The following is a 14,507-nucleotide window of genomic DNA, read 5'->3' as shown; positions in this document are numbered from 1 at the left end:
TAATGAATCGAATGTTTCAAAAAAAATCACATGGAAAAAAAAATGTTCCTGATAAAGATGATTTCAATCAAGTAAAAATGAGCATAGAAAAAAAAAATTGAGAACAGTTTAGCTGCACTAAACAGAAAAGTGATCCAGGAATCTAATTGGCTAAATGCAGTTTGTGATTCAAAAGTATTTTCCAACAGAAATGTGTTGGATTTTTTTTTCCACTGTGCTTATAAAAATGGAATCAAAGTGTCCCCAGAATAAAATCCTCCTTTGTGTGAAAATGGCAATGTGAGGACAAGAGGGTCAAATGCGCGGTGCATCTTTCTTGGGTTTGATTTTATTCTCCAGACACCAGATGCTGCTAATCTCCCAGGCAAGGCCCCAGAAATGAACTGGTGGTGACCCCTTTCTGGGGCACCCTGGACCCCACCCAGACATGTGACTCTATAGACCCCTTTGTCTCTCACATCCCTGCTACCAGTCGGTTTTTCTGTTCCTGGGAAGGTGTGGTCACACCAAACTGTTTTTCCTTGTGGGGAAAACCTCTAGAAACCCAGGTAAACCCCAAGACTTTGGCCCTTATGATGGCTCCTCAGTTCCCCACACTAAGGGACCATGGGCAGCCAACATAAAGGTTGTCCCTTGCTGGTCACTGGATCCCTACCATGTCTTGCTATTATTCTTACCCTTCTGACTTAAGGCCCACCTTGGCTTGCATTTCAAACCACCCCCATGCAGGTCTACAGCACCCCCCCAAGCCCACCCAGAAATCAGGGGACAATGTCGATGAGAATCATTTCAGCTTCATACTCTGCAAATCCAAAGTCACCTTATAACTTTGTCAGGACTATGAAATGCCCAGCAGAAAAGCTGACTTTTAAAAAAGGGAGGTAAAGATCTGTTCTTTAAAAAAAAAAAAAAAGAGGGGCGCCTGGGTGGCTCAGTGGGTTAAGCTGCTGCCTTCGGCTCAGGTCATGATCTCAGGGTCCTGGGATCGAGTCCCGCATCGGGCTCTCTGCTCAGCAGGGAGCCTGCTTCCTCCTCTCTCTCTCTCTGCCTGCCTCTCTGCCTACTTGTGATCTCTCTCTGTCAAATAAATAAATAAATAAAATCTTAAAAAAAAAAAAAGAAAAAAGAAAAAAAGGAGAGGGGATACGGGCATGTGGGGAAAAGGAATGCATTACATTTATTTTTACCACTGGAGTTTTTAGAAATATGTTTTGGGGCTTTTCTTACAGTTCCAGAATTTTAATAGATGCAATGTAGATAGTAAGAGATAGATTCAGAGAGTGAGGCAGGGGCAGAGAGGATACACAGTGGCGGAGAGGATACAGACAGAAGCAAAATGCAGATTGGAACAAAGTGTAGACAGAGGCAAAGAGAGATGGCCAGGGACAGGCTGCGAACAGATGTCAGCCATTGCTCCCCCACCCAGATAGAAGCCCCTAGTACTTAGAAGGTTGAGGTCTCAGACTTTACAAGTCCGGGACATGCCCCCGGCTCCATCCCAGCCCTCCCACACCCATTTCTGCCTCCTCATTTTCAGGCCCCGACCTGAACTTACAGTGTTACCCTCTCTTCTGTGACTGGGTCCTTCCCTGCCCCACCCACTCCAGGGCCCACCCCTCGGGGTGGAATCCTGTCCTTTTTGCTAAGTCTGCCGTGCTGTCCGCGACTGTCCCTACATGATCCTCTCCAGCCTGAGTGACACTCCCCCGCCCTTTCCTTCCCTGTTGAGTGTCTCGGGCCCACCATTCATTTACTCATTCATTCATCAAGCATTTATACTTAGTTCCCACCAGCCAGGCCCCTCCTCAGCAACGCTGGGGACCCCGGGGAGACCCGACTTAGGCCCTGCATCACCCCCACCCGCGCCCCACCCCCCAGCGGGAGGATGGGAGGGCCGGGTAAGCCGTGATGACACAGCCTGATCAGAGTTTTGACGGGGGATCATAAGGCACTGTGAGCCCCGGAGAAGACACTCAAGCAGGCCTAGACAACGTTAGGGGACGGGCCTGAGCCTTGGACCTGACCCCACCCCCCACAGCCCCGCCCCCGGCACCCAGCCGGACTCAAAAATGCGGTCGCATCACCGCCCCCTCAGCCTGCCAACGCCCCTTCTCAGACCCAACCCATTAGCCTCTCCCTTACTGGCCCCGCCCCATTGTTGGTCTAGGTCACGCCCCCCTCAGCCCCTCCCCTGTTTCATTCAATCCGGCCTCAAGTCCCACCGCCCGGGAGGCCAACCTAAAACCAATCTCATGATCCCATTGGCCAAGCGGTGTTACTGCACCGCCTTCCGTCAGTGTTATTGGGTCCCTAGGTGTCAATCTTCTTTATAGAGCCCCAACAGTTGCCATGGCCGAGATTTGAGGGGCAGATAATAATGGACGGCTCAGGACGGCTAGGTATTGGGCAGAAAGCCCGGCTCTGGGCGGGGCTTAGAGGCAAACGCTTGGCTGCCTCAGTCTGGGGTTCTTCAGGGCCGCAGCCTTCCCTCAGAGACACACCCCTCGCTCCTTGTTATTGGTGACGCCAAGTGTTGCTCAACAGCATTCCACATTTCGATAGGCAAAACCACCCGTCCTTCACTGCTTTCCTAATTTCAATTTGCTTCTCCCCTTAGAGGCGGCAACCTTCTGGCCGTAGCCAGGGCCCTCCTCACGGAATGGCTACGGATTGGCCCGGCACCCCGTCACTCCTGAATAGTGGGCGGAGCCAGGGTGTCTTGGGGCGGTGAATTGGCTGACTGGACCTCGGGGGCGGGGCAGCCGCTCCTGTCAGCGGGTGAAATGGCAGCGGCAGAACCGGCGGCGGCCGCGGTCCCGGGGGGCGGCTGAGGGGGCCGGGCCGGGGCTGCGGGGCGAGCAGCACGGCGGGGATCCAGCGGCGCGGCCCGGGACAGTGAAGCTCGGCACGGCGATGGCGGCGTGCTCGGCGCAGGTAGGCAGGCGGCGCGGGCCCGGCCTCCCGGGCCCCTTCTCAGGCCGGCGGCTCCGCGCTGCGGCCCGCGGGGGCCCGACAAGACCGGGACTCGGGGCTGCCTAGCCACGGAACCCGGGCTGGGAGCCCTCGGCACTCCCGGCACGGATCCTGGCCGTCAGTCTTAGGCCCAGGCCCCCGCCCACCCTCGTTCCGGATGCCTCCGGACCCCTCGGGGCCCCTCCCCTGGCCCTTCCGGGCGCCCCCTCCCCCATCCCACCCCTTCTCCAGGGTCGTCACCCCGCCCGCGGCCGTGACCCCCGCCCACCCTTTCCATAGACCCTCAGGACTCCTCCCAGACCGTTCAGGGCTCGCCCAGCCCCCCCCCCCCCCCCCCCCCCCCCCCGCCCCCCCCCCCCCCCCCCCGCGCCCCCCCCCCCCCCCGTCCGGATCCCTCAGGACCGCTCCCATCTGCAGACCCCTTGCCACCCCATCCCTCCCCTCACTTCTCATCCCATCTCTGGGCCCAGACCTGCCCCCAGCCCCAAGGCTAAGAGCCTCAGAACCCTACCCCTCCCTTCCAGCCCCGCAGGACCCTTCCCCTGGCCTCTGTAAATCAGGATTCCTCCCCGCAGGCCTCCCCTCAGCCTGCTGGCCCATCTCTCACCCCCAGCAACCCCATGCCCAAGGGCACGGGCGGGGGGGGGGGGGGATCACTCCTCAGGCTCCTCCCAGTACGCTCCAGCAGCCCCACACACACCCCTGAGTCTGACTCGTCCCAAAAACCCACCTCCTGCTCAGGACCTCCCAACAGATATTCGGAACCCTCCTCAGGTGCAGAGGCACGCATCTTCTGAGAGCCGCACGCTCACACCTGTGTGGCCCCCCCCCCCACACACACACACACTCACATCTGGAAGCCAACAGTTCTCAGAGAGAGAGATGGCTGTGAACCCTGGACAACTCAGACACACAGACATCCAGGAGCCCCTGATCTGCCGTGGGCACACGTGCACGCACACACACACACACACACAGCTACACTTGGATCCCCAGCACACACACAGGAACCCAGACCTCCAACCCAGACCCAGACAGTTGGGCCCTCCCTCCCCCCACACACAAACACACGCTCTCTCACACACAGGACTCCTTGCACTTTCACACACCTCCGAGGATCCCACCTGCCCAGGTCCTCCTGTGGTGCCCAGAGCTCCCAGCTCAGGCCCGCTCGGAGACATGAGCTACCCGCCCTGCCCCAGGCAGCCAGCCTGCCCGGCCACACCAGCCTCCCTGACCTCGTATCCCCATCGGGGCCCGGAAGGGTGGCAGGGTGACCCAGAATCTCCCAGCACCCCTGTGGACACCTGCCCCGGGCCTCTTCCCCTTCATCCGTCTCTCCCTGCTTTGCCCTTCTTCAAAGGGAAGGGCACTCACTCTCCCTCCTACACTGAAGTCTCCCAAAGGGAAACACAGGCTGCCCTCTGATTGATGCCACCCCCTGGTGGGGAGGGGGAGTTCAGGCTGCTCCCGAAGTCCGACCGGACTGGTAGGACCAGCATCCTGACCCTGTCTCGCCCGCTGGCCTCAAGTGGCAGGGCCTGCACCATTGCCGGGGGCAGCCCCGGGTAGCCCGCGTGAGTTCCTTCACCCACGACCAGTGTGTCATGCCTAAATGAAACGGCTTCCTTCTCTCCTGGCATTTGGGACCCGGTGAGGCTGGGTTGGGGCTTGCCAGAAGCAGACAGCTCTTTGTTAAGGAATATTTTCAGAGGGGAAGAATGTGCTGAAGAGGCTCGGGTAGGACACGAGCGAGGAGTCAGCTTGGTTTTTCCCTTGGCCGGGCTTTGACCAAGCCGGAGGACCCATGTCCACCCATCTTCCCTGGTTGTGTTGGTCCTCCCCGCCCGTCCTGCTGCCCCTCGGGTGCAACCTGTGGGTTCCCCTGGGCTTTTGTGGTCGGCCGCGGGTGGTTTGGAAGCAGCTGCAGGTGGCTTGGCCCTGGCACAGGCATGAGGATGGGAGATCACGGAACTGGCGAGATGGTGTAGCCAGGACTGCAGGGAGTGAGGAGGAGCCTGGGTCCCAGCTGTGCAGAATCCAGACCAGTCCAGCCCCCAGCACTGCCTGTCTGGGATCCTTCGAGCCACACAGGCAAGCCTGGAAAGCCTCAGAAACACAAGCCCAGGCTTCTTTGTGGATATTCTGCAGTGGGCTCTGGATGGCCCCAGGAAGAAGCTCCTGTTGGCTCAGGGCCTCAACTTCTCCATCTGGAAAATGGGGGGATAAGTCCTTAGAACCTTGCTTTGTACTGCAGGGGAGCCCACGAGGTTAGGATGTGGTCCTGAATGTCCCTTGGGCACCGTGGGGGAGGGGTCCGTGGGGTCCATCAGGGCAGTCACCTGTCTATGGGTGCTAGCAGAATCCTTGGCCGTCCTGGTCCCCTGGTTGTCATTCGTTGACACCTCACTGGATAATGGCCTTCTTTCTGCAGCCAAGCTGCATCTCAGGAAGCCAGCCCAGTTGGGGGCTGAGAGATGGGCTGTTGTAGGGTTTGTGGCCACACAGAAGCCTCCCATGGGGACAGAAGGTTGGAGGGGCCTACTTGCTGGCAATGCCCTTGCCTCGTGCACACCTCTGACGCACAGACCCGGGTAGGGAGAGGCTCATTCTGCCCAGTTGGCTGAAGGGAGGAGTGGTTGAAGACTCCTGAAGGTCACGAGGCGCACAGGAAACAGTCTCCACAGCCTCCCCAGGGTGGGCCCTTGTGCCGATGCAGTGAGGCCCAGAAGGCTCTTCAGAATAGACAATGAACTTTCTTAGGAAAACCCAAGAAAGCGCTTGGGGAGAGCCTATGCGAAGGATCAGTGCACTTTTACCCGAGGCTGGGGGTACAGGCCTCTGTCTTTGTCTGCGTGCTTTGAAGGGGGCAGGGGGGGCGAGGCGGAGAGTGATCTCAGTTTCTTCTGGCAGAATACTGATGCTGGCTTGTCCAGGGAAAGCCCCACCTGGTGCCGGGAACGGAGTCAGGTGCTGGGGTCTGAAGGCAGGTCACACATGGTCTCTGTCCTGCTTCTAAAGACCCTCTTGGGTCTGATTGGGCCCATCCCGTATGTCAGGCCCAGGGCCAAGCACCATTTACGTATTATCTCATTTAATCCTCCAAACCACTGGAGGAACCCAGATTCCAGCCTGCACCCTCACCATCATGGCCTGCTGCTTGCCGGGTGGGAGCACGGGACAGAATTATACCCAGCATGCCGCGGGAGTGCAGGAAAGGGTCCGGTGCGGCCCCGGGGCCGTCAGGGAAGGCGGAACAGGGATGATGGATAGGCCCAGAGAGGAGCTCACGGGGCGGGCATGGCAGGCAGAGTATTTGGACAGAGGCTCACAAAGCTGGAGCAAGCCTGGTGCATCCAGGGAGTCGTGCCTTGTTTGGTGGGCCTCATCCCATAGGCCCTGTGGCCCCAATGCGATCCATGGGGCACACACTGTGCGCCCCTCGCTGGGAAAAGGGACCTGTAGTTGCAGGAACTCAAGAGAGGCAGCAAGCCCTACCCTGCCCAGGGGAGTGTGTAGCACACATGTTCCTGGAGTCAAACAGCGCGGGTGAAGGGAGTAAGAACAGGCTCACCGGAGCCAGGGGAGAGATCTCTCTCCGAAGGCCCCCTCAGGGCGACTCACCTGCCCTGGTCTTGCCTGGCTCAGTGCGCTGGGGTGGGTTGTGAAATGGTTTCATTGAGGTGCGCCTCCCACACCACCAGCCCACAAGTCCCACAGGGGCAGAGGGCCTCTGTTTGTTCGAGGCTGAGGCTCAGGCGAGTGGAGGGCACACAACAGGTGCTTAGTAAATACTTGCTTCATTTTAGGATCTGGCAGTCCTCCCTACCCACTCACCTCCAAAAGATGACCTGGATCTCTTCCACAGAAAGAGGCTGACCCGTCCGCCTCGGAGAGCTCCCGAAGGCAGGGCATACTCATCTCACCCCAACCTCCCGTCACCCGGCCCAGCGAGGCTTATCCACTGACACAGGCAGCAGGAAAGACACCATTCTGGCTTTAAAGAGCCAGGAGCTTGTGCAGGATGCCCCTTCTCTTATTCCCCTGTCCCTGGAAGGCTTATAAGGGCTTTCAGTTTTCTCCCTGGTCATTCTCAGGGATCTAGAGTATAGAGAAATGAAGGATTTTCCAGGAAGGAGCCTGTTCCCAGCAGTAGAAAGGAAGTTGGTGGTTTCACAGGGCAGTAAGCATTTTTTTTCTTTTAGGCCAGAAGGGATTCCATAGATCATAATGGTCCACCTCCCAGATTTTAGTTTGAAGCTAGTTGCTGCTACTACTATTTCCAATAACGATAATTATAGTTTTACCACCCTTAACCTTTAAAGGGGGCCACCCCACTGCAGGAGGGCCTGCTGCGGAAGAGGTTTGTTTATTCGTTCCACAAATATTGGATGCCTGGTGGGGTGCTGAACTCTGGGGATCCAGTGGTGGCTAGACAGCCCCTGCTCACATGGAATGTTCCATCCATGGCAGGGAACGAATGCCACGGACCAGCTCCTGTCCTAAGAACGTGACAAGTTTAGCTCAGGTATTCCTCCCAACAAAACCTGTGAGGCAGGTACTATCATTAGCCCTGTTTTCAGGTGAAGAAACTGAGGTCAAGTGTATCGCAAACACATGCACACACGCACACATGCACACACACATGCACACACGCACACATGCACACACACAGCCAGGCAAAGAAGGGACACAGATATGGAAATATCCAGAGCACAGAAGAGTAGGTAGGACTGGGGAAAAGAGGGGGGCAGACAGCCCTGAATTCCAGTTGCTGTCCTCGTTATCCAAGCTTACCCATCAGCTGCTCCCCCTTTCGCAAGGAAAAGGACCCAAATCCCGGGCCATTTCCCCAGGACTTGGAACAGCCAGGACCACGGTAGTTGGCCTACACCGTCAGTCCTGGCAGACTGGGCATATGGGGTCACGTGGCATCTCCAAAGACATCTGGTTCAGAACTGAGTCTGTGTCCCCCGTAATCATTAGAAGTAGAGGATTAGAAGCCAGGGGAAGGGGAGGTAGGGAGCCAAACTGAAAGGAAACTTGGGGTCTTTATTCCTGTCTCTGAAAATGCCAAGTTCTGCAAAATGGCGCATGCGCACACCCTCACTCCCTCTCCCTGTTGCAAAGTAATGACTGTGCTTTACTGAGCACCCGGTAAATTGGGCTCTCGTGCTTTATGTATATTGTTTCTAAAGTAAAAGAATGCAGAGAGAGCAGCAGCACAGAGGATCTACTTAGGGCAGAGACTCTGGAGTCAGAAATCCAAATGCAAAGCCTTCCTCCCTGTGGCCTAGTCAAGGGGTCCTGTGAGTGTCCCACTCACCATGGGACCTCGCATGAGTTATAGCCGGCCTTTACTTTTCTGTCTACACTGACACAACATCTTTGTTTTAAATTATTTTTAAAATCAAGTTTATTTTTTAGAACAGTTTCAGATTTGCAGAAAAATTGAGAAGACAGTAGAGGGTTCCTGCAGACCTCACACCCAGCTTCCCCAATTAACAACATCTTCAGGTGGTCTGGTGCATTCGTTATAATTAACAGACCAACGCTGATACGTTAACTACAGTCCACACTTACTCAGCTTTCCTTAGTTTTGCCCTAATTTCCTTCTCCTCTTCCAGGATCGTATCTGGAATCCTGCATGACATTTTGTCACCAATATTTCTTAGGCTCTCATGGCTGGGACGGTTTCTTGGACTTTCCTATTTCTGATGACCTTGACAGATTTAAGGAGGACTGGTCAGACATTTTCTAGAATGTCCCCTGATCTGGATTTGTCACATGTTCTTCTCGTAGTTAAACCGGGATGATGTGTTCTGGGGAGAAAGATGCAGAGGTGACATGCCTTTCTCAGCTCATCATAGGCCCAGGCTCTCAATATGACTTATCGCTGTTGATGTTGACCTTGGTCACTTGGCTGAGCAGCACAGAAATTTTTGTCTCTGTTCACTCAGCAAATGTTAATTGAGCACCTACTAAATTCCAGATGGGTTAGAGGCTTGGAGTAGAAAATTAAGAAGATAGGTCCTTGCGCTCAGAATGCTCATGACCCAGCAGGGCAGATAGGCCCATATAGAAGGAATTGCCATGGACTGTGCCTAGGGCTGAAGTGTAGAGGGCAAGTATTTTCCGAGAGAGAGAAGTGAGCCGTCATGCTGGAGGTGGGGTTTTGATGGGAATGATGTCACTGAAAAAAATTCAAAGCAGGTGTTGCAGGATGCTTTTCCGGCAAGAGGGCACAGCATGTGCGAAGATACAGACAGGAAGAAGCAGGGGGTCCTGGAGGGCTGAGCACATGGGGCCGGGATGAAGGAGGAGGCAAGGGTGGCAGGACTGGGTGCACCAGGTGAAAACATCTGGGCTCCATCACCAAGTAGGGAGTGGCTGAAGGGTTTGGACAAGCAGCAGGAGAGTAGCGCCAGGCTTGGCCTGAGCAGGACCATGGGCCCAGCTAGTTCCGTGTGCAGCAGGAGCAGGTGCTGGCTTTAGTCAGGGGAGTAATGATTTGGATGAGCATCTCTACACCAGGGACCAGGAGGGTCTTCCTAAAATTCAAGCCCAGTCAGGCTCCTGCCTGAGCCTGCAGGGCCCTGTGGGAGTCTGGCCCCTGCAGAACTCTCTAGTCTTTCCTGAAGTGGCATGCCTCCCTCCTGCTTCGGCACCACCCTTCCTTTGCCAGCCCAGCCCAGCCCTTATCATCTTTTTTCTCAGTTATTGTTCACATAACATAAAATTCACCCTTTTAAAGTGAACAGGTCAGTGGGTTTCAGTATATCCACAACGTGGTACAACTTCATCACAGTCTAGTTCCAGAACATTTCATCACTCCAAAAAAGAAATCCCGGGTGCAGGTCTCCCCATGCCACCCCCCCCCACCCCTGGCAACCTCTAGCCAACTTCCTGTCCCTATGGATCTACTATTCTGGACATTTCTTACTCAAGGCAGTCATGTCACTTGTGATTGTCTGTATCTGGCTTCATTCACAGAGCACAGGTCTTTGAGGCGCCTCGACACAGCAACATGTGTCAGAGCTTCCTTCCTTTTTTATGTTTGAATCATATTCCAGTGCATGGATGGACCGCACTGGGCTTATCCGCTCATCCGTTTCAGGGGACATTGGATTGTTTGCACTGTTCAGCACGAATGACACTGCTGTGAAGGGTCACATGCAAGTCTCCATGGGGATGTATGTTTCCCATTCTTCTGGGCAGATACTAGGAGCAGAATTGCTGGGTCACATGGGAACTCCATATTTAACTGCTTAGGGAGCTGCCAGATGGTGTGCCACTCTATCTGTTCTTTGAAGCATGTCTCTCAATCTGTAAGAGAAAGCTTAGATGATAGTTTCTTACTCTCGACACCCCGAGCGCTCAGGGCGGGGGGTGGGGGGCGGCAGCTCCGTCCATCTTTGCTCACTGTGGTGCCCGGCATCTGACAGGCATTCAGCAAACATTGGTGCGCGGGCAGGTGGGTGCTGTTCCTCAGAAGTTTCTCAAGTGCTGTGTTGTAGGCTCCGTGTGGGGCACCACAGAAGTGAGGACCCAGACAGGGGCAGTTCTTGCTCTGGCAGGGGATCCGAGGGAGATGTTCGGGGGCTGGCTGGCAATCTTAGACGGTGCTCAGGAGAGAGGACAAATGCATTCACACTCATACACATCTATATACGGAAAGGAGGCACATATGTGGTCACTGAAGACTCGAGAGCAGCTAGCAGCGTAGTCTCTCTGAGCTAGCTGGAAGAGGACTTCAAGAAGGAGGAAGTGTGAGTGGCTGTGTCCAAACAAACCTAGAAGGAAAGGGAAGGGAGGTGGGAGACATCCAGCAGCTGGACCTTTCTGCCCCCCTGCCCCAGCTCCAGCTCACTGGTGTCCCTCTGGGTTGACTCAGCCTTGTAAGCCATGGGCCACGCTACAGGGGTGTGGAGGGTGGTAATGCCAGCGGGCACAGGGGTAGGTGGCCCACTGCCCGCTCTGCAGGGTCCAGCGCCCCCTTTAAGTGGCTGAGGGGAACAGAGGCAAAGGGGATTGAAGTTGAGGATGCCGAGAGGCCGGGGCCTCAGACCTAGTGGGCCTGTGTGTGCATCTCAAAGGCCTGTGGCCCCCTAGCCCTCGAGGGTGCCTGCCTTGTCTCTGTGTCTCTGTACCCACCCAGTAAGGGCAGGAGGGCTGTGGAGTTGGTGTCTCATCTGCCTCTTTCTGCTCTGTATCCCTGGGCCTAGAACAGTGCCTGGGCCTCAGATGGCCCTCAGCGAGCATCAGGGAGGCAACGGGCCACCCACAGAGCTAGGAGGGCAGAAAGCCAGGATCCATCCCAATCTACTGAGTCCCGAGGGTGACAAGATCTGGTCAGTGCAGGAAGTGTGCGTGCGTGTATGTGTGTGTGTGTGCATGCGACAATGTGGGTGTGAGATGGTGTAGATGTGTATGAGTGTGCATGTATCTGAGTGTGTGTCTGCATGTGTATCCATGTGCATGGGTGCGAGATTGTATGTGTCCGTGTGTGTACCCACATGCCAGAAAGTGGTACAAGAGTGCATGAGTGTGAGCACGTGGGGTGTGAAATAGTGTGTGAATGTAGGTAAGTATGTGTGGGCGTGTGAGTGTGAATTATGAGTGTGTGAGTGTGCACAAGGGGTGTGTGTGTGTGTACATGTGTGCATCAGGAGGATGGCTTCCAAAGCCAGGCTGTGTTTAGTCTGGCGATGAGTCAAGAGAAAGTTCCTGAGGGATCAGAAGATTCTGCCTCTCAGACTGCAAATTTCAGCCTTATGTATTGAATCAGTTTTATTTCCTGTATGAAGTTCACATGAATATGTGATAAGCAGCTGAACAAATCCCGCTAGTGGCTGGCCCCTGGTTGTGTTTTTAAATCAGAAACCCAGAGCTGAACCATTCTCTTGGGCCCTTTGGGGGCAGCAGTGGGAGTGCCAATGCACTCCAAGGCTTGGATCTCCCGGGCTCAGCAAGGACATGGTGGGCCCAGACCACTACCCTGGCCACATGTGGTCTCTTTCCATAGAGCCCCCCCCCCCCCACCCCCCCCTGCTTAGCCCCCCCCGCCCCGCGCCTCCCCCCCCCCCCCCCCCCCCCCCCCCGCCCAGAGAGATCCTTCTAGGTCAGCACTTCTTGTCCACAGCCCAACTCTGCCCTGGCTGGTCACAGACTTTGACCCTGCAGAGGGCCCCAGAGTGGCCCCCACTGTCCACCTCTCAGGAGAGATTAACTAACTCCTGGCTAGATGGTGCACAGTGGCTTGGTCTTTGGGCCAGTCATCCCCAGCCAGCTAGGCGATGAGAAGGAAAAGTCTTCCAGGTCCACCGGCATGGGCCACTTGGTTTGGACCACTCACCAAAGCCAGAGTCCTTGGCACCCAACAGAACTGGAGAGCCTTTGGGACCCAGAGGCAGGACCAGTGGCCCCAAGGAGCCACAGAGACCAGGGAAGGGAGGATTTCTGGGTACCCTACAAGGTGGGAAAAGGATGCCCACCTCCCCTGCGCCCATGTCAGTGAAGCACAGGGAAGGAAGCTGGAATGAAGTGCATGGCCAAGGTCAAGGCCAGCCAACCTGTGGGGGACCTCAGGTGTTGGTTGGGGTCAGAGGGCCCCTCTGTGGGCTGAGCTGTCAGAGCCAGGTCAGGTGGGGTCCAAGGGCAGGAGTACATTCCTGGCTCAGACTATGCGGGGCAGTAGATGGGTGTGAAGGAGCCCTCCAAAGCGGCAGCCAGGGGAGCAGCATTTTCTTCCTGCCTCCAGGGCCCTGGAGACCCCATCTTCTTACACCCTTGATGCTAGCCTGGGCTTACCAGAAGCATGACCGAGTAGAAGGAACACCACCCTGGCCCCTGCCTCCGCTCTTCTAGCCATTCCCAACCCCTACACCCTCCCACCGGGGTGACGCCAGCTCCTGCCCACAGTCCTCACACCAGGCATAGCAGAACCCTGGAGTCCAGCTAGACCTTGGCCTTGGCCCTGGCCCTGGTATGGATAAAAATGGCCAGCAAGGAGGGAGAGAGCAGTCATTAAATATCACTGTTCTCCCATGTTACTCTGAAGTCAGTCCCACATGATCCTCTGTCTTTGGAGACTCAGAGGAGCCAAATGGCCGGCCCAAGGCCTCACAGCTGGTTGAGGGGGAGCCACGGTTCAGACCCAAGTTCGTTGGAGTCCAGAGCTTGGCTTTCGGCCTGGTGCTGAACTGCCTGTCCTGAAGCTGGCAGGAAGCAAGAGGCCAGTGTTCTAGAACCCCCAAGGAGGGTGAGGCCAGACCATCCCCAAGAAGAACAAGACAAATGGGCCTGGCACCCACCCGGCACACAGCAGACCGCCGTCAGGGTACTGATGAGAGCCTGTGGCTCTCTCTCTGCAGCCACTGGAGCAGCTTCCCAGCACTTTGATGCGCCCATCCCTGGCTGCCCAGCCCAAGGGGAGTCGGCTCTTCCGGCTGTTGGCAGCAACGGACAATTAACAGTAGAGAATAATTGCTTCTGGCTGTGCCAACAGCCCACTTCAGTTGATGAGATGGGGAAGGTCAGATGCCGATGCCGGGCTCCCGGGATCGGCCACAGCCAGAGACAGGGACCGAGGCTATCAGAAGGGCCACTGAAGCAGTGGCTTCTGTACCCCCAAAGTCTGAGTGACAGGGACTCTTGGCCCGTGGCCCTGCTGAAGACTCAGAGGGGTCAAGCTGAGACTTGGCCTTCATGCCCAGGGACAGTAGGACAGCTTCTGTTTCCGTCCATACAGCTAGACACAGGCAGGGCTTCTGGTAGGTAGCGTCTGGAGTGGAAGGAGCCAGCTAGGCCATCCGCTGGGCTGGAGTGCATGGGGATGAGGGGCGCGCCAGTGGACAGACCAGCGATGGGAAGCCCTGGGCGGGGAAACGCACCCAGGTGAGCAGCAGGCTCAGCGGGCCCAGAGCCGGCCGGACAGGGTAGGCATCCCACCCAGTGCTGACCACGTGTGTCTCTGGTCCCCAGACAGAGCTGTGACCTGGCCCTGCTCACAGCCGATGAGCCTGTCCACCATGGCGAGCCCCACTCTGAGCCCCGACTCCTCATCCCAAGAGGCCCTGTCGGCCCCCACCTGCTCCCCCACTTCAGACTCTGAAAACCTCAGCCCCGATGAGCTGGAGCTGCTGGCCAAGCTGGAGGAGCAGAACCGGTGAGTGCGGGCCTGGGGCACACCGCGCAGCCTCGGGGGTGCAACTGGAGCCCCAAACAGAAGTTAGAAGTTCCTGGTGGCCCCTCACGCTCAGAGCTGGGCCTGGCCCTGGGCAAAGGCTCGACAGGGGTCCTGTGTGTGGTTCTCTCACCCCTGGAGGAACAGTGTCCCCAATCAGATGAGACCAAGGTTGCAAGAGGCCCGGCCTTTGCTGACTGAGCCCCTGTTGGATGGAAGAGCAAAGCCAGGCCTTCCCACCTTTCTCCTCGGCTCCTCCCCGTCTTAAAATGTGGGTGTTGTTGTTATTATTATTCAGATATGACGAGGACCACAGTCAAGAGTTTGTTACTCATGGTCCCTAAGGGGG

General features: G+C 56.4%; 1 protein-coding gene across 6 annotated transcripts in view; it reads left to right on the top strand.

The window, feature by feature from the left end:
* The first annotated feature begins 2,795 nt into the window (after positions 1 to 2,795).
* Positions 2,796 to 14,507, top strand: part of EVI5L (ecotropic viral integration site 5 like) — a 28,260-nt gene continuing 16,548 nt past the window's right edge. For 4 of the 6 annotated variants that reach the window (XM_059388870.1, XM_059388868.1, XM_059388869.1 and 1 more), the window contains exons 1-2: positions 2,797 to 2,934; positions 13,957 to 14,140. In XM_059388870.1, the coding sequence (XP_059244853.1) occupies positions 13,989 to 14,140 (152 nt within the window). In that variant the 5' untranslated portion in view covers positions 2,797 to 2,934; positions 13,957 to 13,988. Of the gene's footprint in view, positions 2,935 to 13,956; positions 14,141 to 14,507 lie in introns of those variants that run through there. The other 2 variants (XM_059388867.1, XM_059388871.1) reach the window with 2 other exon arrangements.

This window comes from Mustela nigripes, chromosome 2 (genome assembly GCF_022355385.1).
Source record: "Mustela nigripes isolate SB6536 chromosome 2, MUSNIG.SB6536, whole genome shotgun sequence".
NCBI lineage: Eukaryota > Metazoa > Chordata > Mammalia > Carnivora > Mustelidae > Mustela > Mustela nigripes.
This window is presented reverse-complemented; position numbering and strand designations above follow the sequence as displayed.